Raw genomic sequence first — 26805 nt, forward strand, 5'->3', positions numbered from 1 at the left:
TTCTCAATGCATGTGAGTCCTCTGTGATTGGAACAACCAGTTAAGGCTCCATTTAAACAGGATTCAGTGGTATAAGGAGATAAAAAAAAAATTAGGTACTGTTCACAAAGAACCCACAAACTCAAATTAAATGCTCACTCTCCAGTTAGAATACGTGCACACAGTAAGGCAACCATGAATTGAATTACAGGTCCATATGATGGAGGGAAGCAAGGATTATGCTAAATAACAGCTATCCCTCTCAGAGCTAAAAGCAATTTTGTTAAAAATCGGGTGAGGTTACTTATGTTAGCAGTGGCCAAAAAAGAAGGAGTATGGTTTCATCCAGCCACATTCCCATGTGTTTTGTTTGGTACAGGTCCCAGGCAAGCAGTGAGGGGGGCACCCTGGTTTCTTCTCCCTCCTCCATACTGCAAGCACAACAGGGGGAAAGAAATACATAACTATCCCTAGAATGGAAATTTATTTCCATAAAAGATTCCACGCTTCTACAGAGAAATACCCTAGTCAGTTCAGAATGTCTTTGACCAAATAAATTATTTTTTTTATAAGAGGAAGAATTTGTAGTGTTATTAAAATACTTCCAGTGATACAGAAATAGTGTAGGTAACAAAGATTTAATTACAAAACACAATTTACAGGCCTCATATGTCACTTCACTACTCTAAAATTAAGTATGAACATGTACAATACTTTCAGTGCTACTGCATTATTTACAGTGTTTGATTTTTACAGAAAAAAAAAAACCTGATAGCATGACTGGAAGGAACTGAAAAGGTAAGTTGAATTTAGAAAACAACTTACGGTTTCTGGCCATCACAGGTGAAAGGCCAATATCCGAGTAAACAAAGTGTGATCCCTACAGGGCTGTTGGGCAGCAATACTCACATTCAGTGCTCTGGCTAATTAAAGCTTATTTTTAAAAAAAGCTTAGTGTTTTTATGCTTATGGTTATATGTAACACGCAAAAGTGAACAAGACAATCTCTGACTACAGAAACGTAAAAGTTTTGTAAGAAAATACACCTTTTTGTTTTTACCAGCTAATAACTGCTTTTGTCTTACCCCACGCTGTTTCTAGAGTTTTCTTCAAAGCTTAAAAGCACAGTTTTTGCAAGGGACATAGAATTCCCTTCCTAAGTGCTGGCAAGCCCGTTTCCTTCGGTGTTTGCACTTTGCAGCACACCTCACTGGGTTGCAAAGCTTGGTGGATTCCAAGAATGCGTAAGAAAAATGCTACTATCAACATTGTTTTATCCTCCTTCTTACTGTGTCCTTGCCTTTTATTCTAGCATGAAAACAGAACTGGAAACTAGAAATATAATGACACTATGACTTCAAAAGGTTTTCCTGTGTTTCAGCTGTTTTATTTTTCTATATATGTACATCTATACATCTAAAAAACCAGTATCAACACCACTGTCCTCCACTTCTTTCCAATGTATTAGTACATGGGCCAGACATCTCTATCAAAGACATCCAGTGGGTCGGGAACAGTATAGTTACTCATACTTCTCCTCCTTTTGCATTGACTGCACTGACTTTTGATACAACTGCAAGATGTCACAGCCTTTAGCTATTCACCTGCCTTGCTATAGAAGAAAAGCTTCCAAACAAACAAAAATAAAAGGCCAATAAGAGAAAACACTTATTTTTCCTCGCTAGAGGACTTTTTCCCTTTCCTATTTGTTGAAATTAATATTTTTAAAGTAGTTACAGGATTTTCCTTTTACAGCATGTCTTTATCAGAACAAAATCCTTCTATTTTAAGTGGTTGCCACAAAAAATGGGGACAGATTAATAGATGTCTACACAATAAACAACAACTAATAAAACTCAGAGGATATTTCCTATGAGACTGTGCACAGTCTGAATAAATAATTTGTGTGAGGCTAAGGAACAGACATAGTAACATTTTCAAAATGGCACAATACCAAATCAAGAGGACTGCACTCCTGCTACATAACGCATTTTAAGCTCCACTGGCTCTCCAAACATGACCACTGACAAATAAAGAGAGGTTTCTATAGAGCACCTTGTTTATTGCTGATCTGTGATAAGGCTACTCTGTGAGTATACACCCTACAGAAAACCAGTGAAACTGCTTTCTGATTACACCATCCACCCGACCTATAGTAACAGACCTGTGAAATAGTACCTATTAACATCCACATATCTTATTTTGGAGCCAGGGCCCCTGAACAATACTAGATGGGAAAAGCAGCAGTGGCAGGTGTCACTGTTACTAAAACCTTCAGATTTTACAACGTTACATTTTAATCATAGAGACCATTCTGAAAAGCCCTCTCTAAGTTCTAAGAAACACCACCACTAATTTCCAAGACACGTTACTCATACTGCTGCGCAGTTAGAGCTGTCAGTTAATTCCTGAAAGTCTGAGCTGAGTCTTCAGTTTGCCTTCATAAATGAACCAACAACTGGAAAAACTTAAGAAGTCTCAAACCAGGAGCTCTGAAGAAAAAACATGGAGGAGGAGGCATGCAACACTGGTTGAAGACAAAGCTACAAACAAAAGGGTGTATCCTATGATGTACCATTAGCTGGATGCAGGACAGCAAAAACCACTCATCTTCCCTTTACAGAAAGGAACCAAGACCAACAAGAGATTATTTCATTAAACTGCTTGTAATTAACACTCAGATCTTTGAATGGAAAATACAGCAAATTGCTACAGTTTCCTTGTAGTGCTAGAATAAATGTCCTAGAGTGATGAGACTCACAGTTCTACAATGAAATACAGAATACTGGCAAATTATATTCCACTTGCACCAATTATATGTTTCCTATAAAATTTAATGAATAAAGGCTGCTATAATAATTAAATCTAAATATTGCATACTGTATATTTATGTAAACACTGGCCGGTAGTATCTAAAAGACCCTTTGAAGAAATTCTGTAACTCGTGGCATGTTTTCCCCTGTTTCCTATGGAAATAAGAATACAACATTAGTCTGTCTGCGTATCTCTGATCCAACGCAGCAGTGATCTTCCAGACAAATACTGCTCACAGGCTCAAAACGCAATAGGTAAAAGACAGCCCAGTCTTCTGAAAAACAAGCAATCAGGATCAGGAGAGCCCTAACAGCAAAGACCTATGGACCCCATAAAAGGAAAGGCTTAATCTGGTACTTGCAGATCCAAAAGCGGTCACAAAATAGAAATCAGAAGAAATTAAGACTGTCTTTCTCCCAGATTGACACTGAATGGTAAGAAAGGCTAACTGAAATATGGCATGGAAAAAAGATCAAAGTTTTGTTGAATCATCTAAGTGTATGCAGACATTATACTGCCTAGATTACACTACCAGTTCGTACTCCAACACTTCATAACCTGTGTTAGAAAACACACCCAGATGTTTCTAAGGGAAAGCATTTCCCTTTTAGAAACCGAGTAGTACTGTCCAGCAAGGTGACAGATAAAGTCTTTTCCAGAAGACATGCCTAATGCATGCTCCACAAAAGAGTCGTGTTTTCAGTATACACTCTGCTTGCTGTCTGCACAACTCGGCTAAGAAAACTAGCAGGTTTAGCGCCATTATAAACTGCACAGCACCTGTTCTCCACAATATGCTCCAGTTGTGGAGATGACCTTTATGCAGCATCTATAGGAGGCAGAAATCTATATTGTGTAACTCCACTTTTTTTATAAGAAGGAAAAGTAATTTTTAAAATTAAAATTTAGCTTTCTCATTCATCATTCTTTTTGTTATCAATGATTTCATTAGGTGAAACTACAGGATGTTCGGGAATGTATTATGTCTGGATGCCACTTACTCCACACAAGGATGTTTTTAGCATTGCCAATAATGTGAAATGTAAATATCAAGCAAAAAATATAACCAGATTAACTAGTTCTCGAGAAATTATTATAATTTTTTCTGTCTAAAGAATACTTCATAAATACATTTTTTGGAGTGTAAAGACTTCCAAGTACATAATCTGAGTCAAATACAGCATTCTTCTGATGAAGTAAGTTTCAGATGGCAGTCATAAATAACAAAGAATATCTTATTTCCTCTATTTCACAACACTTTTACCTGAAACACATGTAAAGGAATGTGACCATAAAGACAGTGACTTGCGGTTGTAGAATACCAGTGAAAAATTTTAGATTGCAAATAAATTTTCTAACAATCACTGACAACGGTTTTACACTTTTGAACCACTGGTCACTGTAGTATCTGTATAATGAAGTCCTTTAATAATGTTGAAATCTACCATGTAACTGCTAATTGGTTCTTAGGGTCAGAATGTACATACCTAAATTTATCTCCACCACATTATCGTTACTCTACAGAGTCTTTGCAAAGCATGACACTGAAAAAGTAACTGCTGCCCTAAGTCTTACAGCTTTAACATTTTCAAAAAAAAATACTAGCAGCTGCTAGACCAAATTAAGCAATTCATTTCTGGAAAATTTTTACAAAGTCATTTATTTATAATAAGCGAAGTTAATACTGGCACAGTGATTTGGGTTTTTTGGTTTTGATATTTTAAACATATATTAAAATTCCCAAAGAACCTTAAACTGGGTAGGAGCTTAAACTATTGAAATAATCCATTAAATATTTACAAGAGGAAAACAAAAAAAAACCCCAAAAAAAATCTGTTCACAGCACCATACCTGTGCCCTTGCATGAACTTCCCCAAGGAGACCAGAGTACTGCTGTTCCAGATACCTATTTTGTTTCTGCCAGCAGCTTTCCTGTGCTTTCATCTGTTCAGCCATTTTGTTAAAAGCATCTTCCTGGCTCTGCTGAAGCTCCTTCATAGCATCAGACTTGTTCTTACAAGCATATTCTAGGTGAGATATCTGTGTGACAAGCATTTAGAAATTCTTTTACCTCTCAAAACACCTTTTTACTTTAATTGTACATATTAATTTAAGCACAAACTATTCCAGCATAAAAATCTAAATCATGATTTCTTCAACATATTTGTTAAAATTAAGTAAAAGCTTTTCACAACAGATTACTTCAACCTTGCAACAAAAATGAGACATATTTTGGAATAATGAATTTTCCTTGGTTTCAGTTTTGCCATCCTTAACACCACCTTGCAGATATCTGTTGCCTTCTTTTTGGAAACCTGAACTAGGCACTTCCCATATTTTTTTAGAACAAGCACATTAAATCTTGTGCTGTTAAATCAAGTGAATCAGTGCTTTAGCAGATTGCAAGGACTGCAAGTAATAATGAAAAAACAGCCCTTAATTTTGTTTTACTGGAAAGCCAAGACATTCCATATATTATTAAGTTTTAAAATAATTTCAGGAAATTTCAGTGTACAGAACATTTTTCTCACAAGTAGCTCACTAGTTTATGATGTGTTCTCAACAAAAACGAAGGCATTCACTTTGTGGTTTAACTCTGCAGCTCCCATGCAAACTAAATGGAGTAATGAATCAAGCCAACAATGACCTCTAAATACAAGTGCCTACACTTTGTTACTAGAAAATACCAGCAACATAACTTCCAAACAGATCACATAAAACTGCTGGAGAAAAATTTTGCTCTCAGAAAGCAGGCAGAACACAGGTAACAATACCACCCCAAATCCCTGAAAAGCTGGTAAGTACATGAAAAGAGCCCTAGAGACCTCACAATCAATCTCAATTACCACACTAAATTAAAAAGCAAGAAACAAAACCCCACAATTCCCCCAAACATTGCCAATGATGTTCACTCCCTTCCCTTCTATTCCTTTTTCTCCTCTACTTCAAAAGGAAAATATAAATGTACATCCAATCTGCATAATCCAGATTTTATACTACCCCTCTTTAGTAATTTCCATTGACTCCTGGGTTAGTTACTAAATGATGGGCAGAGTCAAAATGATTCACTGTGATCTGCCCTGTCTCTTACTTGGACCAGAATGATCAGAATTCCAGCAGATGAGGAATGTCCAAAAGATGTTTTCCCTTCCTGTGCCTAAAGAATCAAATGTCAGGGCAGCCAGGATCTGGGGTCACTCTACTAGACTGCAGGACTGGCTCTATCAGTGGGGCTAGAACATGAACCGAAATCCTAAAGAGTGGGACATGTTAAGCCTGTGGAGCAGCTTAAATTAATTAAAAAGAGGTCTCTTTTTTCCTAAAAATGCAGGGATTTCTGGGGAGAAAGGCCACATAAACTTACTCACATTAAAATCAATTCAGAAAAGCACAGCTCCTCTCAAACAAATATTGACATGTTTTATAAAAATAAGTACTTTTTAGTTGTATTTCTGACTATAAATTTCATAATCCGAAACTTACAGTTAAACCAAAAAACACACTGGTATTCTTTCAGATAGTACCTCTGAATCATAAACATGTAATTTAAAGATGACGTTCCTGGAGTAAGTGCATTTTGTTTCTGTTTTATGCTAAAATAAAGACTTGCTTTATTAGTGTAAATGACTAAATTCTTTGAATTGCTTCATCAGTAAGATTAATTTATTTTCTTTTAATTAGGTCCCTGTGGCTAATATTGGCTAGTACTATTAGCATGTCCTGCACAGAAAGTGGAGCTTAGAGACTTCATACAGACTTCAGTCACATTTACATGCCCACAGCAATGGCATCAAACTGAGTTGTAGACAAGCCATAATTAATGGTATTGAATTATTAACATCCAAATTCTTTTTGAAATAAGATGAATGTCAGTCCTTTTTAATGATACTGTGATGTGGACAAATGTCACTGAATTTAATAGAGTTAGCTGGTGCCTAAGGACACTTACCTTCTCATTAGCCCTGCTGAGGTCTAAGATCAGGGCATCAACATTCTCCTCCAAGACTGCACAAAGCTCAGACCAAGAGAATCTATCTAGGATGCCTTCCGGTTGTTTTATAAGCACACAGCCTGCTACCAAATGCTGGTATAAGTTATGGAGGAAGGTTAGCTTCTCCTGAGACAAAAAGAAAAATTAGCTGTTGTATCTGAACAGTGTTAGAATCCAAAGAGATGCATCATATATGTACAGTAATGTGAGCTGCACACAGCTTAAAAAAACCACAAGGCTCATTCCCAAACCTTTTCAGACTCCTCAATTTCTTGTTAATATTTGCAGTCATACAGATTAAAGCCACAGTAAGACAACAGTTTTTGTAAAATTTACCTAATTAGACTAAGTATATAGAGAAAGCCCAATCCTGCAGTGGTCACAACCATGACCTGGTACAGATAAAAATCTCCATGCTATTAGCAGATGCAATTTATTCATTAACATTAACACTTTTCAGGTATATTGAAATTGTGCCTACTTCCAATATCTGCATAACATGCAGAACATTGATTGGCTAGCAGCGCAACACACTTTATGCAACTGTGACTCTGAAGTTTTTAAAAATTATTTTTGCATGGATTATGTATGACTAAATAGCTACACAAAATGGGCATATAGCTTCATCAGTCAAATTCTGCAAGCTGTGCCTTATTCATTTACACTTAGCAGTGTAACAAATTGATGCAAATTATGAATAAACTTTAGCAACAATAGCATGCAACAGAAATTCCAGCCTTCATCCTTTTAGTACATACATGCAACTTAGCAACTTTAAGGTAATAACAGAAAGCCATGAGAAACAGAGCCTTTATTCAAAGTCAGTAAACCATTGTAAAGGTTTCCATTGCTTTCCAGGGGCCTTGGATGAGACTTTACATTAAGAAATTGTGGATGACCGAGATGAGGAAGTATGGTTTTTCTGAGCCCCTTGCATTATACTTAGATGCATTTTCTCATTATTATTTCATGTATTTTAGGCAATAAAAAACCTCCAGTTTAGTTTAGTTTAACTTTGTTTCTAACAGATCTCATAGTTCCCCACAGAAAATCCAGTGTACCACCATCATTACATTTTTGCCTGAACTGTGATAAACCAAGGATGATAATTATCCACTTGGTGTGAAAAAAGGGATCCCAAGACCCAAAATCAATTCACACATGCTGAATGCAACCACAGTGTTGTAGGCATGCTGACTTTACGATACAGCCAGGCTTCTAGTTTCCTTCACTTTAATCATTATCTGATGTGTATAACAATTCCAGCTGCTTCATGTGGACACTATTTAAATACCAGACTGTAAAAGAGGTGGAAAGAATGTTTCCTTTTAACTCAGTTGGCATCCGTGTCCAAATTTGTGGAAGTAATGAGCTCAATATGCACAGTAACTATGATAAAGTATATAATTTCTATTGCTAGTAGAGAACTGCCTTTTTTTTGGGGGGGGGAAGCAACAAAATTGACATCTGTAAACAAATATACAGAAAAAGATAATAGTTCTGAAGTAAGACTTTGTGAAGCAATTCCCACATATAGCACAGCACAATAAGCTAACAGCTAACAAATAATTCTAGGTTTTGTGGCACACAGGCAAAACTACTTCAATTCCACAATTGCTACCGATTGCTATGTGAATCAGTAATTAATAACACATGATGATGATGCTCTTGACATGTTCCAATTGTGAAACACTTTTAACTTCCAATTTGAAATAAAGAAATAATTGTTCATCATACATAGCTCTTTAAATAAATTCAGGTGTTCAAAAATTCAAAGCACTGGAAGGGTTAAGCTATTAGTTCTGATATAGAAGGAAGGAGAACCAATATTCCCTGAGATCCTGTAGATATTAAATACATATTTCAAAATACATATCTTAAAATCATATTTTGGGGACAAATCTGTTAAGACTACAAGTAACCATCTGATGTATGTAAATGTATAAAGTTGAGATTAAATAAAGACTCTTTTTGACAGTCATCTTGTCTCTGGTAATACCTCCATATCCTTCTGGTAAGCCCTGGTAAGCTTCTGGATTTCATTTTCAGATTCTGTGGCACGTGCTTTCTCCTTCTCCCAGCATTGTTGTACATTCTGTAGTTCCATTTTTAAAGCTCCTATTAAAGTCTCTCTGTCTGTACACTTAGCATGCAGGTGATTTAACTCTTTATTGGCATCTGTCAGGTTATCCTGAGCTTCCTGCAAAACAGCGGCATGGAACAGAGAGGCTGGTAAGAATTTTGCTCTATAAAATGTTACCTTAGTCCAGTGCTCAGCATCTCAGGAAGTAAGCAGTCACATAGCCACACATGTTCCAAAGACTCCAGGCTAAGCTGACTGTATCTTTTAATAACAGAATTTCAAAATTGACAATGGTCCCTCTCCGCAGCTTGTAACTAGACAGCATGAGAAACCCACCTCTGTGAGCAAAAAGCTCCATGATACAGTGATCTTCGGAATCCCTTCTACCCCCACAACTGAGATGTTGAATGCATGGACACAAGTCATCCTCTACAGAGAGGAGAGCTCTCATAGCTACTGAAAAGGTACATCATTTTCATAAGTAAATCTCTGATCTGTTACAGCTGAGTTGGTAGGCAACACAGAGAGCTGCTGTTACCCAATGTATTCTTTATCTACATGATAAAAAATGTGATGACTCTCTTTGGAGGTTTGACCATGGGAAGAAACTAACAAAAATGGTCATAAATAGAATCATTATGCTACCTGTACAAAATCTCACAAGGTAAGTAAAGAACTTAATACACTACACCTTTTCAGCCAAAATATTGCTGAGAGGGTGAGAACAGAAACACGTGCTTTCCTTTCCTACAAGCACTGGACTTCCAGCACTGCTAAAGTTTGCTAAAGGTCAAACTGAAAGCATTGTTTATTTCTCATAAAATCATAGCTGCTTAGATAGGAAATATATTAGGAAAGATACTCCCAAATTCATCAGGCAATGTCAACTTCTTCTCAATGAAAATATTAAAAGATAAAAGTAATGTTAAATTTCTAACACAAATATTTTGAGACTGGACCTAGTTTTCACTCACATAGGCAATTTTATTACCAAAATTTTAAAGAGGTCAGAAACCGGCATATTGCATAAAAACCAGCACCTTCCCTGTGCAGCAAACTCAGTTTTTGCATGAAGAAGTATCCGTTACAATGGCTTGCCAAATTTTTAGGTATCTTACAAAGGTGCTGCAATGGAAACAGAAGTCTTAAGTCTTCTGAGCATAAATTAGTAAAGAAAGTTCAGATCAGATGACAGATCATGTGCAAGCATCAATTAATATGGAGACTCTGAGTGCTGCAGACTTACCTGTGACTAAACTAAAGTGACAAAGCAGCATATCCCCAGCAAAAGAATCTGAGAAACACTGGGAATAGAGACATTCTATTCTGGCAATAATGTAATACACTGCCATTGGGGAGATAAAGTTTAACCATGACCTCAGGACTTCCTCACTCCCTTGGCCACCAATGTAACCAGACAGGATGTTACAAAAGTGGTGTGTCAGCCAAAAACAGAGATAAAAATATTCTTGTTCAGAAACTAAAGAAAAGGCTTCTCAAGTGTTTTTATCAGCTCCCAGGTAGATTTTAGTCTTAAGAAATTCTGCACTGCACCTTGCACAACTGTTAAGGCAGACCTGACGCTTCAAACATGCATTAACTTTGATAAACACAAAAAAAAATTAACAAAAGAAAGGTCACCTTTACTAAAATGTGCTATCATATGAACAGCGATAAATTCTCTTCTCCTTGACAAAAAGTTAAGAGAAAAAAACTACCAATGCTGGTTTTAATATAAAACAAAATTTTGCAAATTGATGAATCTATTTTAATTATTTCAAAAGACCAATCATTGAAATCAGCAGTCAGGTAGCCTAAGGTGGTAACCAGAATAAAGCAGTATGGCTTCATACAAGTGTGCAAGGTAAACTAGTCTGCTCAACAGAATACAACGATACAGAGACTTACTCTGATAAGAAAAAAAAAAAAAAAAAGATACCTTTAAATCCAGAAAGACACTTTTTGCAGAACTATAAAATTTTATGTTAAGTTCATGAAACCATACCTTAAGGTCTTGACTTAAAGCACACATTTTTTCTTTGGATATCTCAAGTTCTTTTGTCATCTCTTCACACAAAGCCTTCGTTTTCCCAAGCTATGAAAAATACAGAGGTCAGGCAGGCTTTTACAGAAAGGCTACATAATCACTTGAATATACACAAAGAATATTCTATATAAATGTAGAAGAAATAATTGTTTTCAATTCCTTTGACAATATTTATACTCCATATAATCTAAATAATGTGCCATTACAAAATAACTCTTTTATAATGATTTAAGATAAATAGCAGTAGCAGAATCCCAAACTGAGTCCACTACTAACTTTCCCATTAACTCTCAAAATAACACAGACTGAAATGCATTTGAAAATGTAAATGAATTCAGACTATGATCTGGGAAGTAGTCTGAGCAAACAAGTTTTCAAAGTCAGTGGCCATGTGCAGAAATCATCCAGCTGTGAGCATGGTCTCTACATTTTACTGAGCGCTGGACAGTACACACATACCCTAAAAAAGCAGCAATACTCCTGAGAGGTATGGCAACTACTGAACGCGTTTTGGTGCTACATGCAACCACCTTAGAGCTAGCTCATGACTATAATGTGTGCTAGCTTCACTTTCCACTTTCAAAGAAAGATAACACACCATTATAATCTGTATCTTTGGTTAGCTGATGATTAGGTTAGCAAGACAAATGTCTGAAAGAAAGTATCGAATAAACATGTATTATAGTGCAGGTTACTGCCAGCACTTCAGTATTAAGAAGCAACTCACAAGTAAAATATCCCATCTACAAGTTACTTTGAAAATTCTATTTTTGTTTGATCTCATATCAGGAGACCTGGCAGCACTCTCACAAATAATTACAGTAAAATACAGAATGCTATTTCCCGTCTTTTTCTTGGTTTACTAGCCTTTTCTCTCTCCCCAAACATATTCTAGCCTCTGCACTACACAGAAAGTCACAAGCTTTTCTGTGAAAAGCAAAACACTTAGACACCTTTCAGACACACTAATGAACTAGATTGTTTAATATTTAACACAGTAAGTTAAAAGTGACACATCAAGTTTAGCAGGATATTTCACATATACATACAGGTGTACCCGCACATTAGTATCTTCATCAATATGCAGGGTATTGTTGAAAATCTCTCTATAAACAGAACCACTACATAATTACTCAAAACTAAACCCTTACTGCTGTGTATTAAAAAATCGTGTTTTTACTGCACAGTGCCCTTCATATTCCTTTGTGCATTACTGTATTATTAAAAAGTTTCATTACTAAACATATCTATTATATAAAAAGCCAAAAGCAGTATTATCTATGGGGGCAGGGGTAATCAAGAAGGACAGAGCACTGCCCTTTCTGTGCACCATGAAGGTGCTCAGTGATCTCTGGCTCCATATGACAACTTCAGGGTCAGTCACACACAGTCCTACTGGGAAGTCTTGTGGCAGGTCATCTGTTGGTCCTGCTCTGCTTGCGATTTATTTTCCTTGACAGTTCATTCTTCTTTCTGTCAGAATACTCTCTTTGCTTTCTTAGCAGCCACCCCCTTGGTCTCCCCACTGCTGTCTCTGGCACAGTTTCACAACAAAGCACATCACTAAGCCAAAGCCTGCTGAGTCGACTTTTCAACTGTGCTGCCTATCACGTGACATCCCTCCTCCCAAATAACAATTCACTGTGGGTAATATGTTCCTAGTTACTCTTCAGCTTCCAGACTTGGGTCTCAGAAGAGTTTCATAATGACTATACACATCAGTTCTCTTACCTCACTGGGAGAGACATAACAGTGCTTGCTGTTTACAGGAGTATAATTGTTTCCATGGTCACTTATTTTTGTGCCCGTTGAACAAACTCAAAAGGTCTTGTGGGAGACCATTCTTTTCCCAATAAAAGAGGCAAACTGACATACTTTTCTTCCATTTTTTTGTTTTGGTTTGGGTTTTTTGTTTTATGTTTTTATCTTTTTGTATGTTGTGACTAGCTAGACTATGCATTTGTCATAGCAAAAGATAAAAACTAGGAATCAAAAAACAGTATTGGCATTGTTAAAATCTTATCACACCTTGCCTTTCTGTATTGCCAATTTTATCCAAAGACAAGCTAATTACAAGCTTGTACAGAAAACTTTAACATTGCCGTTAACTTCTCCCGACAGCCTTTAAAGCCACAATTTCATAAAACATTTACACCCACAAGGATTAATTTATCACATTAGCAATACAAATGAGAAAATAAATGCAAGATTGTGACTTTTCAGTCAGTGAAATAAAAGGCCAGTAGGACTGCATGGAAAACATTTTTTTTCAAAGGTAAGCCTTCCAAAATTGAAATATTTCCAATATTGTCTTAGATAACTTCAGAGAGTATTGTCACAGTCCTGTTTTATTTAAGACATCAAAATAGCACCGAAAGAGATTTCATCATAAACACTCTCAACTCAGAGAATTATGCCACTTTCTACATGTACAAGGGCATGCGCATTTACATAACTGATACCAATGACTGTTGAGGCTCAAGTGTTGCATATTTAGGAATATTGTGGTACACACTGCCTAACACTTAAATCATCATCTTTTAACTAATTTTAGAAGGCTTGTTTTCCTGCATGTTTACTGAAAAGAGCAACTCTAACAGGTTTAATAAGAAAACAAAACCAAACTAATTAAAAAAAAACACACAAAGGAAAAATTCTTCTCCCTGTCCCCTCAAACGTATGTGAAACTTCACTGTAAGGCAAGCTTAGAGAAACAATAGCGACAGAGATTATTTCTTTGGGTATATGTGAAGCTGTCAACTCAACAATCCACTCTTCTGACCTTTTTCACAAGCAAAGCATATGTACTGCTGCAGGCCGAAGGCAATACATACAGAGCCAAACCGTGCAAGTGTTACCTCATTAGACATATCTTCCAGCTTGTTCTGGTAAGCTGTCAAGGTACACCTCAAAGTCTCAAGGACAGAGAGGCTTGGAGGTTTATCTTTGTCCTTATAAGTGCCTGAAGGAAAATACAGAATAAAAATTAGGCCTTAAAGCCACAGAAAGAAAACTACTTGCTCTGTATGAGAAGTATTAAAATTAGAGCTACAGTGACAATACAAAACACCGAACAGCAACCTTGTTTGCCACAAGAGATGCAGTTGAATAGCCATACTTTCACAGCGAATACCACTGAAAAACATTTGTATAAAAGCTTTAATACAAGATACAGAACCATAAATTCTGGATTATATTTCTACCTAATGTATTTGGTATGCAGTCTCACATAAAATTTCTACTGTGGTCAAGTCTGTGTCATTCAGTCACAGCAGCCAACTTTAAAGCCACACAATAACACACTTTGAAAAACATGTCGCCTGAAAATTAGGTATGTTACACTTTTCCTGACATTATTTTGCTGTTGTGACTAAGCATGCATAGTATAATGTAGTACTTCATTTACTTAAAGCTTACTGAGCCAAAGATCACATGACTCTCTTATGCTTGGAGAGATCTTAAAAACCTTTTAAATTCTCTTGACTTTCATTCCAAAGGAAACAATAAAAAAAATTTATTATCTGTCTGCACAGTCCTACATAACATTTAAATTATAAATCTTAAAGCTGATATATCCATCATATACACACTACACTTATTTATTAAACCTTTAGAAGGAGACTTCTGATCCAGTTGCCTTAATTAAGGACATGTGAACATGTTTGAGCATTCCAAAGCCCATAGTACAATGTGCTAAGAAAGCAAAACAACACTGTAGTGATCAAGAGGTCACAAGATGTCAGCTGATACTAAATTTCCAAGAACAAACTATTCATTTTTTTCTGCTAAGCATTTTTTTCTGTTAAGCAAAACACCAGGTTACTGACAGATTCTTTGCAGCATTATTTATATTAGTATGCAGCATTTATGAACTTAGTTTATAACAAATTAAAAGGTATTTTCTACAAGTCTTAACACATCCTATACGCAAAACCCACTTTACCAACACTAATAGCATCGTTATTCTGCAAAAGGAGTGAAAAAAACTGTAGCATTTGAAATCCAGAGAGGCTAAACAATCATAACTCCCAGCAGAACCAAATGATGATACAGGTGTTTATCACCTCTGAAAGGTCAGTGTCACTAAGCAATTTACCTAGAATAGCTCAAAGTCAAATCAGACACTAAACTCTAAGCCTTTTCTTTGGCTCTCCATAAAACTTTCTCAGCTAGAGGAGGTGCACTTACAGACTTGCAGGTTGGGGTTTTTTTAAGGATCCTATGGTTAGTATTATCTAATAAGCATGACACTCGAAGTGTTATAAAAACATGACAGATTTGTCCTGTAGGTTATACATAATGCACCAATGGTAGTCAGTGGAAAACTTACACATATGTACAAGTCAGAAAGTATTGCCAACAGCCATTCTCAAAGTTTGTTCAACTAATTAGCCTCTTCTTTCCCAACCCTTTGATAATACCAGAAAACAAATAGTACTATTCAGATTGGACACTAACTTTTCACTTTGAGTTGCCAGCCAACTGTTACTGTCAAAGTCACACCTGGTCAAACCAGTGCAGGTTTCCAAGACTGCTTTCAGTAACAGGAGTAAGACCTGCTCTACAGCACGCAAGTGAATTTAAAAAGAACGCATGTCCCAGTGACAGACTTCGGCTCTCCCCTATTAGCCACTCCACTGGACATCTACTCACCACAGCTTCTAAATGTCTACAGAGTCAGCGAAAAGAAAAATCTTCTTCGTGAGACTCCAGTGCTCTTAACCAAACCTCTGAGTCCTAGAGATGTCTCAAATAGCCATGTTATCCTTAGAATCAACCTAAGAAGAATTCATAAAATCTGGCCTTTTGTGAGAAGTTTAGATTTCACATTTAAGGAAGAGACTAGTAGCACCTTACTATCATTTTTATCATTTAACTACAGCTATAGTTAAGGATGCACAGGGCTCCAGTCCTTTCTGCTCAATTACAGGAGCAGCTTCTCACTACTAGGAAAATTTTGCAATAATCTTGTTGCACAGAAAAAAGTGCTATTCCTCAATACTTCTAGCCCTAGAGAAGTTGAAACTCACAATTCTCGTTCAGTTTAAAGTAATACCTATACAGTCAATCGAGGGGTTGTCTTCCACCCCAGTTTTCCAACTGTCTAAAATGTACCTTCATTCCTAAACTCCCAGCCTGCAATTCTGTCACTGAAGCATGCCTCTGAACGATCTTAATTTACATCATGTTTGCCAAAACCAGACTTTTGCCAGTAAACTTTCCATTCTGGCATTCCTTGCCTTTGCTGCATCCCTATTTTCTCAGCGGCCCCGTCCACCAACAGAAATACCAGGTACCACGTTCCTGGACTTGCTGAAAACAAGCCTATGGTTTTAATACTGGCCAAATCTTGTCTGTCTTCGTATTATTGTGCAGGAGACATGGAACATAATCCAAACAACGCTCTCATGCTGGAGAAGCCCTACTTCAGCAACATGGGGGAAAAAAAACCCTTACTTGAAGCATTTGCCTGTTATCACCTACAAGTTTGGGGGAAGAATTTTGAGGAAATGACAGGTTCAACAGAAGTCTGCCAAGAGGTATAGAAGTGAGTAAACTTTTGAACTTGCTGCTTCAGACTTTCTGCTAACACCTTGCTAGGATAGAGTTAATTTTCTTCATAGTGGCTCATATGGTGCTGGGTTTCAGATTAAACCAAAACAGTACCGGTGGCCTGTGTTAAACAGTGACACTAACTCAAAGCAGGTAACATTCTTAATATTTTATACTCTGTTCACTTTATTTTCAGACTACTACAACCACAATTATTTTTTTTTTTCTGAAATGAAGACAAATTTCCCTGAGCGCAAACCCTGTTGCTGAATAACTGCAAAGTATGGCAAACTGAAAAGGGACAAACTGAAATCATGCAAATTGCCCAGTAAGACTAACAATGCTGTGGAAAATTTATAAAGGTCACTTAAAAAAGACAAGTAGTGGATTTATGCCCATTATTCCTGAACATATAAAGAAAAAGATAACTTTTGAAAATACTTTGGTGTTTAATCTTAAAAATATAAAGTCTTCTCTTCTTTTTCCTGTAGATCCCAAAAATCACAGCCCAATCAGTACTTAAATGAAGGGGCTGGACCTTTAATACTGACAGATTTTTAAGGAGATGTCTCAACAACTTCAGCTGAAATGAAAAGAAAAAAAAAAAAACCAAACAAACCACACAAAATCACCCCAAGACAGACTGCCCAGACAGCTGCGGCTCATGCAGCCCCTCATCTGCTAATTAGACTACAAAGATTTATTTAAAGATTTTTAGTTTTATTGGCACCTAGGCATTTCCATTTCAAATATGACTACATTAAACATTTTTTTGAAAATTGAAATAAATACTGTTACAGAATAAATTTACAAATACAACACGGTTAGGCAATAGCATTAAAAATTTAAGTTTCATGCTTTTCAAGCATAGTAAATAGGTAGAACAAATGTCTTGGTCAATGTCCACTTTAATATTAAAGACTCAACCCACAGCAGAGCTAAATTTGACTTTCTGCCTCAACTGAGCCTCTGCAGAGATGCTGTAGCTTAAAAAACATCTCTTTAAATCAGATCTTTCAGAGTCCACCTTAAATAAATTAATACTGAAATTATACTGTTACTGAATCCCTAATATTATAGAATCTGGTCAAAGCTATTCTCTGCGAGGTTTATCACTAGGGAGAACAGAAAACTTACTCAAAAGACAACCACTCCTCTGGAAACTGCACTTTGACAGCAGCATCCAGATCCCCCCATCCAGCTCACCCCAGAACTGCTGAAGCCCCTCTGGGCATGTGGAACTTTGCAAGATTGAGAAAAGCATATAGTTTTGAAGAGCTTTTCAGTCTGACATATCTACAGTAAATCTAAGGTATTAACCACAGGAATTACATTCATAATTACAGAATAAAACTGACAGCAGTTCCTAAATAAAAAAAAAATACAATCATATAGCCCATGTGAGGAAATCAATGCATCACCGATTCAAGGCTAGGCTTTTAAGGACAACAGAAATATCAAGGAGTTCCTTTATGCAATTTTAACAGTACTGGGTCCTCCCAAAAAAAAAAAAAATCTCCTTTTGTGAAGACACAAAGAGAAAATATCTTCATTTAAAGATGTATACAACCCATTTTTGTCTACTGTTGCTAAGTGCAGGAACATATCGTTACAACTCACATAAAATAAACCCATTTGTTATTAAAGCAACATTTTGCCTGTCTTCTTCCAGTTTACTTGCACTATAAGTTGGGTGCATTTGTTGTCTAGTATATGATTTTCTAACAGCAATTACATAGAGAAGACCTTTTAAAATCTTTATTTAAAACTATCTATAAAAGCATACTATTTTCACTTTTTAAAAAATTACTAGCTTTAACATTAAAGTTCACTTTGTTTATGTTAGTCACCATTTCAAATGTTTAAGCAGGCAGCCGTATGTTGAGTTTGATACAATAATTACATATAAAGCTAGGCAGCAGAGTGACAACCATTGACTTGCGATTAATTTTAGAGAAAACAGAAAAATATTTGTTCTGTATTAGATCAAATGAATGCAATGTAGTACTACTCCACAATCAACAGTAAAATGTATTGTGTTACATCATGTGTCCTACACAACCTTTTTGAATATATGACCTTTAAGTTGCTGAAGGTTGCTTCAGAATTTGGCTCAGTTCAGGCAAAACATCTGTTCCCTTTGCAGGTATACTGTAAGGACTTTTTTCTCAGTTGGATTTAGAGCACAGCAAGTGAGCCCTTTTCTGACCGATCATATACACCCCAGCATTTGTAAATCAAGCTCTGGGCTGACAACAGCAGGTCCACATTCCGTCACCCTTTCTCAGCTAGCAAGGCCATTTGACTGCTGTGAGAACTGCTCTTATCATGTCATCAAATCAAAGCATGTTGAGAAGGGGGAATGCAAGAGGCATCTGCAGAATTCCCACAATGTAGTGACTTTGGAACATTGACAGATGCATCTGTCATTTTATACCTTCAACTAACCTGCTGTCCGCTGGCCTGACATGGCAAAGCTGTCCAAGAGTAACTCCAGTTCTCTCATGTTGTTTTCATACGTCTCTGTTAGAAAGACCTGGTGTTTCTTGGCCTTTATTTCACAGGAGATACAAACAAGACAAGAGGGGGAAAAAAGAAACCCATTAAAACAGTAAACAGAAGAAATACAGATCACAACATTATTTTTGTTTCCCTTTAAATTTAAATTCCTGCTGTATTTCTTATTATTCCTTTTCTTGAGCCAAGAGACCTAACATGACATCACAAATAAGTAACAGAGAACCTTGAAACACACTTAAAATAGAACTAAAGGCTTCAAGTAGTCAAAAGAAAAAGAAAAAAATGGCTGTACTAAAACCTAGTCTTGATCTTCTTCTGCTTTAAAAATATCTCAATAAATATTAACTAACTGCTGCCTATCTATGCAAGCAATGCAATCTATTGTTACACCCTACAAGGGCATCCAGAAAGACACCAAACTACTGGCAGACAGGCTAAAAATTCATGATTTGGCACTCAGTCAAATCCCACACCTATTCTCATTGCAAACCTGCCTTCTTTAATTCTTAGTATCTTCCATGCTTGATAGTGATTTCTTCAGTGTCAAAAACTCCTCCTTAAGCATGGAATATAAAGCAGCAAAGTCCTTCAGTTCCTATCACTGAATTTTCTTAAAATAAAGCTGTCCACTAAGTGTAGCCTATTGTTCAAACCAAGACAATGGCTTTATTAAATAAATCATTTAAATCAATTAATTTTAAAAAATATTTATGGCTGAAAGATATTACAGCAGATTTTTTAATCACTGCAATAGAAAGACTATATCAAATCATTCCTTCAATTTATATCTGATATTAAAACTTGTAATTTTCGAAGACATGAATCCATAACCCCAGACAAGAGCAAGGTCCTCTTAAACATATCTAGTTCTGACTTATCAAAGAAATGTACAATTTTAGCAGCTGTCAAAAAAGTAGTAACATCTCAGTAGTTCAGAAAACAAACAAAACAAAAAAGCCCCACCAAACAAAACCCCCTAATAGCCCCTCCCCCGCAAATAAGAGGAAACTATTTAAGTAACTTCACAATTTTCTTATGACAAAGGTGATGCTCAAAGATGCCTTATTACTGATAATCACTTGCATTTTTAATCTAAAATTCTACTACCTATGAATTTCCGTTTCTACTTGGTGATGGAAGATTACCTTTTTGTATTGAGAAAAATCCTACCGTTTTCTATCATTTCTATGAATTATTGGTTTGGTTATGCTTCACTGCATGTGTAAGGATCCAGTCAATTTCTCAAGCGTGGGAAATATCTTTCCCAGGAAAACTGCTACATACTGGTAGCACATAACTGTCAGACTAAAAAACCAAGAAATGCATTTAATTCTCTGCAGTGTTCTTCAGTATTCAGTTTAAATATTTTATAAATTTGCTTTACTCTTTCAATTTTAATTATATGTACTGTATATCAACTAATATATTATTCATATGTGTATTTCAATGTTAGGTCCCTTGTAGCATTTACACGCCTCTCCTTGTGTGAGAGTTTGTACTGCACTTCATAAAGAATTTCCAAACCACATCTATATATTCAAAAATAACTAAGTTTAATTCTTACTCTATAAAATTATCTATATAAATAGAGCTTGTAATTGCTGAGCTCCAGTAAAAATATTTTATGAGATGCAAACACATTAAAATAATTTAGTCCCATGTACTGATATCATCTCAAAGACCTCACATACTACAAATAATAAAACACAACAGTATGATCAGTATCACAATGAAATAAATACTCTTTTTAAATAAACTGCTCCAGCATAGACAAGGTAAGACTAAATCTTCCCAGAAGAATCTGTTCCCATGGAAGACAAATGTGAGATTTTTTTTCAATCTCCTCATCCAATTTTTTTCATTTGGTTTAGTTAATTTACCATAATTTAGTCAGTATATCGCAATCTATTCAGCTTTCACCACTCCTGTGCTTTATTTGCTAACTGCATCCACACTCCCTGAACCAGTTTCAGTCTCTCTTTTAACAGCAATAAAGATCAAAAGAAAACCCCTTGGAATAGCCAGTTTCCCTACAGTTCAGCTGTGAAGTGTGTCTTTCCTTTCTAACTCTCATTTTCAATCACTGTCCCCTTTGTCAGAAATTGAAGAAAAATACAGTAAAGCAAACTGCTGGAAATCCAGGCACAGTTTAAGAGTCCAAAAGGGTCTGAACATACCGATCTAACTTCTCACCTCTCACTGACTGGTAACTATTAAGAAAGTGCAGAGTCATAAAGTCATGGAGTAATTTAAGCCGACAGGATCCCTGGAGGTCATCTGGTCCCACTTCCCACTCAAAGCAAGGCCATGCTTGAAGTCAGATTAGGATGCTCAGAGCCCTGTTCAGTCAAGTTTTGAGTATCCTCAAGGATGGCGTTTCAACAAGCCCTTCAGGCAACCTGCTCCAATATATCACAATTCTCACAGTGAAGTTTTTCTCCTCTTACAGGTAATTAGAATTTCCCTTTCTAAAATTTCTTTTTGTCTCATACTTTCGCTGCACAGTTCTAAGGAGAGTGTAGCTCTGTCTTCTCCGTAAGTATGCATCTGAGAGTTCATGGCAGTAGGTATAACTCCCTTATTTTTCTTTTCTTCAGACTGAACAATCACAGCAAGTATATGTAACTCTTTAGTTTGAAAAGCATAATGGAGTCCACAAGCACAGAAGCCAAACATAATCAACTGCAGCTGCTAAAAGTTATCTTCTGCCAGATCCAGCTATTCCAGGAGATGAGAGTACTTCCCTCACAGCAAGTCCATCCATCATAATATATGTGTTAGAGGATGCCATTCCTGTACAGCTACTTGAAAGGTACTCGTATGAGTGTTCCTAGATTACTTCAAAAGGGAAATCAAGTGACAAAGTGCTAAAGCCTTTACTTAAACAGAGTTTGATTCCCAGACCACATTCATAGAAACAGGTGAAAGAACACTTGTAAAGTAAATCTTCTGCTGACTTTGCTTGACTTCCTGCATATCTGGGTGGACCATTCTTGACCTTGGAGGTGATCCTTGAAAACTACCTTGAGTATCAATGGCAGCAGGAGGCCTGTATGGATGCACAAGGAGCTCCTGATGAAATTCAAATATTAATAGGGAGCATAAATGAGGAAGCAGGCATAGGTGACCTGGAAGAAATACAGATGCTGTCCAAGCATGGAGGGATATACTTAGGAAAGCCAAAATCCACCTTAAGTTGAATCTGGCAAGAGACCTGAAGGGGAACATGAAAGGCTTCCTGAAGTACATCACCAGCAAAAGGAAAACTAGGGAAAATGTGGACCCGCTGCTGAATGAGGCAGGGCATCTGGTGACTAATATGCAGAAAAGGCCTTCTCAATGACTTTTTCACCTTGGTCTTTAGTGGTAGGAACCTGCCTTCGGGAACTGCAGGTCCCTGGGATCAATGGCAAAGTCTCACTATGAAGTTTGTAAATTGTAGCATACACAATGCTTCCCCAAGTCACACTTCATATCCTTAAGAAGGCTCCTGTTATCACAAAACATCCCTTGAGGACAGAAGAATTTTCGGTAGAAAAGTGTGTTTGGCAACATGTTTACTTAACTATCAATTTTACAACAGAATCACAGTTTTAAACAAATTAAATAGAAGCCAAGTATTTTTCATTGCAAGTACTGTAGACTGCAGCAAGGAGAAAAATCTTTTTTCCAAATGCTTTTTATCCTTATCTGTAAGGATAACCAGAATTATTAAGAAAGCCTACTACTGGCAAAAATTACTCTATCCACTGTCAGAATTATGCTAATCTTCCACAAGTAGGGTATCTGCATTTAGCTGGACAATTCCCTACTTCCCTGGCTGCACAGATATTTTCCTTAAGTACCAGTGCTCAATTTTCGTACCATTCCATCACCTGTTCCAGGACAAAAATGAAGTTCCATTCATTTTTCAGCATTTTCCAAAAGTCACTATTGAATGAAATAAATGCAAACGCTATGTACACTTCTAGAGTAGCCCACATGACTTGATGCTGCACACATGCATCTGCATTTCAAGTTCAGTAACACTGGAGGAGGGGGAAGATGGGTGGAACAGAAAAACAAACCATAGGCAGTTCAAGGCCTTTTCAAAATTAACTTATCAAAACCTTACTAGTATTATGCAGGGAACTGAGGGGTGCAGTCCTGCAACAAACTTGTCATTATTCCAAAAGGAATTTTCTCTACTTTGTTCACAGTTAGAGGGATTTTCCTCTGTGGCTCTCTTGCCCATGGACTAATTCATCCACTCAGTCTGCAGTACAAATCCCACCTGGTGATGGCAGAGCAAGTGCCAAAGCCAGAACTATCCACAAAGCCACGAAAAAGCAGTGTATGTTCAGACACTCCTTGACAAGCATTTGGGTAAATTATTTACAAAAGCATCACAATGTTTACCAGGCTGACCTTGGGGGAACCAAATCATAGCATTTATAGAAACAGGCTCCAAACAACTACTCCACAGTTAAAAAAAATTTGTTTTACTTGAGTTCTGCATAGCAAAATAGTGGCACAAATTTTAAACAACCAAGCATAAACTGCAGTATAAAAAAATGAAACCCTCACTGACAATCGCCATCCTCAGGCTACTATTTATTTTTGCTCAAGTATCTAACTATTGAATACTTAATAGTGTTTCCTTATTTTCTTACATTAGCTAGAACTTCCCAAAGTCTACAGAGGGGATCTTTAGAAAATGTCTAACCATGTGTAAATTAAATACAATTTCTCAACAATTTTAGTGTCTCAGTTTTAATTACCTGAAATAAAATTAATCAAAATGCTCAAGTTTAATATGGAACTATTCCAGTCCCTTAAAGACAGATCTGTAACAACCTTTTGGTGGGAGATAAAGTTATGAAGCATCTCTGGTTTTTGAAGTTTGGGGCTTTTTAAGTCAAGAGAAAATTTTTCAAGAACTGGCAACTTCAAAAGCATTTTTTAAATTCTTGTCTTCAACCACTGGGACATCACAGCTTGAGTGACCTCTCCGCTTCCAGAATAAATTACAAAATTGGTTTCTCTGTAGATCATTTAAACATATGTTTCAGACTGACTGGTCTTCTTAAATCAGGACAATAACAGAAGTAGCATGTGGGTAAGAACACTCCATCCCTGAGTTAAGGCAAGCAAATCAAGGTAAGATAACATTTAAAAATCATTAGCACAAAACTAATGAAGACTGCATCTTGGATTTTTTGAATTCAAAGAAAAATCTCTCTTCACAATAAATCATCTAGATGATTTTGACATCTTTGCCACTGAGTACCAGATTCTACTCCACAGAATTTGTAAAACAGAATCACAATCTTCAAGGTGTTTCATTGTCTGTTCAGTCAAGACTCAAGACACTTCTTTTAGAGAACAACAGTTAATGCCTGTGTCCAGGAACTAGATTCTTGACAGTTCTGTTCAGACTTTCAGCTTACAAAAACCTACAAGGCTATTACAGACAACCGAGATGTATACAGCACATGACTGCACGCACAGCTGTAAAAGATTTATATGCCACACAGAAAAAGACAGGCTCTGGGTGTAATTTACTACACTACTTGTACACTAATTATGCTACCTCTGATAGTATCTATACAAAGGGGAGGAAATGAACACACAGTTCTTCCAAATTAAAAGGATTTATACTGAAATACCTATTTTTAATGACCTCAATTTCCTAACATGCGTTCTGGTGAACAGGTAAGTTCCCCAAATTTCAAAATACAGTTCTCATAAAGGTTCAAAATCTCCTGCTTGTCTGGTACTAAGAATTAAAGACCATTCACTACTAGGTGACAAAACCTTAAATATCCTAAGTAACTTTTACAACTGTAAAACTGTAAGAAGACACTTCTTATTCTTTCCATGGGGCAGGAATACAGCTGGGGCTGTTTCAATGTAAAATAAGTTCTGAATCATAACGGCCATTCTTCCAAATTCCTATTCTTCAAACTAAACATTTCTAAAAACCCAAGCTGGAAATAATGACAAGCTTGAGACTAACTTCCTCAGAAAAACATAATGGAAATCTTGAGAACCTGCTCATGCTGAATGTTCATAAGCAATTTTGTTTGATACCAACAGATCCTATCACATTTGGTCCATGCAAATTTCTGGCAAACTTCTGCTACATGCTGATATTTAAAATTAAAAGCAACCTAAATACTTTACCATACATTCAACTGAGCCATTTAAAAAAAAAAAAAAAGTTTTCATGTAGTTTCCAAAGAATGTATTTTTTTCCTGCATAAGTCTGCTTCTCTAAAAACAATTATTTGGGTTTATTTCCCAAGTATTTTAGAAACAAAAACATTAACTGGTATTATAGCAGTACAGTGAGAAACCAATATAAGATTATCAGACTGGAGTGGAAAGGACACACTCAGAATGCCTAATAATACTATAAAATATAAGAAAGTAATGAATAGATCAAAAAAGCACAGGAGGGGGAAATGAAGGGAAGAGCACACACTGGCAATTTCACACAACTTTAGTACGGGTATAGGGAAGCCTAATAACAGTATATGAAATGTTATCAACACTTAGCTTCTGCTAGAGCCTTCTGTTTTTTCATTTTGGGAAGAAAAATAACTAAAAGCTGTCCAGACTGAGTAAACAAGACCACACACAGGCGTTCCTGTTTCCCAAACAAATACAAAAATCTTCAGGAAAAACACAAAGCCATCCAAGGTGATAAAAATCTAATCCCACAGGGGACCACTAATACAACTCCTCAGAAAATGAGTATTTTTATTACTTGTTCAAGACAGTCTTGTGGTTTGAAATTGTTCCAATAAAACAATTAAAATAACCAGCTCTGTGAATAAGACAGTTCTTCTAACTGAGACAATTTATTCTGCTTTTTACTTTTCAGTAACGTAATGTTCATTTTGAGTACACCATTCAATGCTGTTGCCCTCACCAGAAACCTTGATCATGCACAGAATTTTGTCCTGAATTCTTGTCAGGTATAACATACATTTTATTAAGGAACACAAAATGAAATCTCATATCACAGTGATGGCTAGCAAGTGCTCTACGTTCCTGGTAGAAATTTTTCAGCTTGGAATTGTATTTTGTATTTATACATAGCAATCATTATTGACTGTAGTTAGGGGAGACAGTTGCTTTTGTCTCTTCATATTCCTTTTGTGACTGATGACTTTTTCAGGTTAACTAGGCCAGTAAACGCCTTTTAACACATTAATACTTGCATGGAAGAAACTGTTATTCTCCCAGAAGGGGGGGGGGTGGGGGGGGGGTGGGGGGGTGTGTGGTGTGTATTGAATTTTTCTTCCATTTATTAGTTACCAATATGTCTGGGAAGTGGGTAACACTAAGACAATGTATGGAATAACTCCAACTAACAGAAGACACCAGGAAGTCTGAAGATCCTCTGATGCTGGTCCCTGCTCCTGCTCACTGATTAGCACAATGCCTATAAGCAGCAGGGAATACACCGTATTTACCTTTCATATTCAGAGCTCCAGGAGAGAGAAAGAGGAGAAATTTGCAAGACAGTATCCAAAAGGTTTATACTGATGAAGTACAGAAATACTGTATATGCCGCTACACAATGTAAGGAGAGATGGTTTTCAAGATATCCTAAGATCTTTGCCTTGTCCCTGATGCTATGGAACAGGATGGCAAAATTGTTATTCAAATTTGAGGTGGGCAGAGACAGTGGGAAAGCCCCAACTGGTCACATAAACTGGAAAAAAAGATCAGAAAATAATCCACTAAACACATCCAACATGGCAAATCCATGCCAAAAAAAAAACCAACCCTCTACTTTGTCACCTTCAAACAAGCAATTTTCAACCA

The 26805-nt window shown here is 36.5% G+C and overlaps 1 protein-coding gene across 1 annotated transcript in view; it reads right to left on the reverse strand.

The window, feature by feature from the left end:
* The window catches only part of CCDC171 (coiled-coil domain containing 171), a 149041-nt gene that overhangs the window by 85227 nt on the left and 37009 nt on the right, over positions 1-26805 (reverse strand). The window contains 6 exon segments of the mRNA XM_056324797.1: positions 4645-4833; positions 6743-6910; positions 8784-8984; positions 10873-10962; positions 13773-13876; positions 18916-19018. Coding sequence (XP_056180772.1) covers positions 4645-4833; positions 6743-6910; positions 8784-8984; positions 10873-10962; positions 13773-13876; positions 18916-19018 — 855 coding nt within the window.

Source organism: Falco biarmicus, chromosome Z (assembly GCF_023638135.1).
Source record: "Falco biarmicus isolate bFalBia1 chromosome Z, bFalBia1.pri, whole genome shotgun sequence".
In the NCBI taxonomy this organism is placed as follows: domain Eukaryota; kingdom Metazoa; phylum Chordata; class Aves; order Falconiformes; family Falconidae; genus Falco; species Falco biarmicus.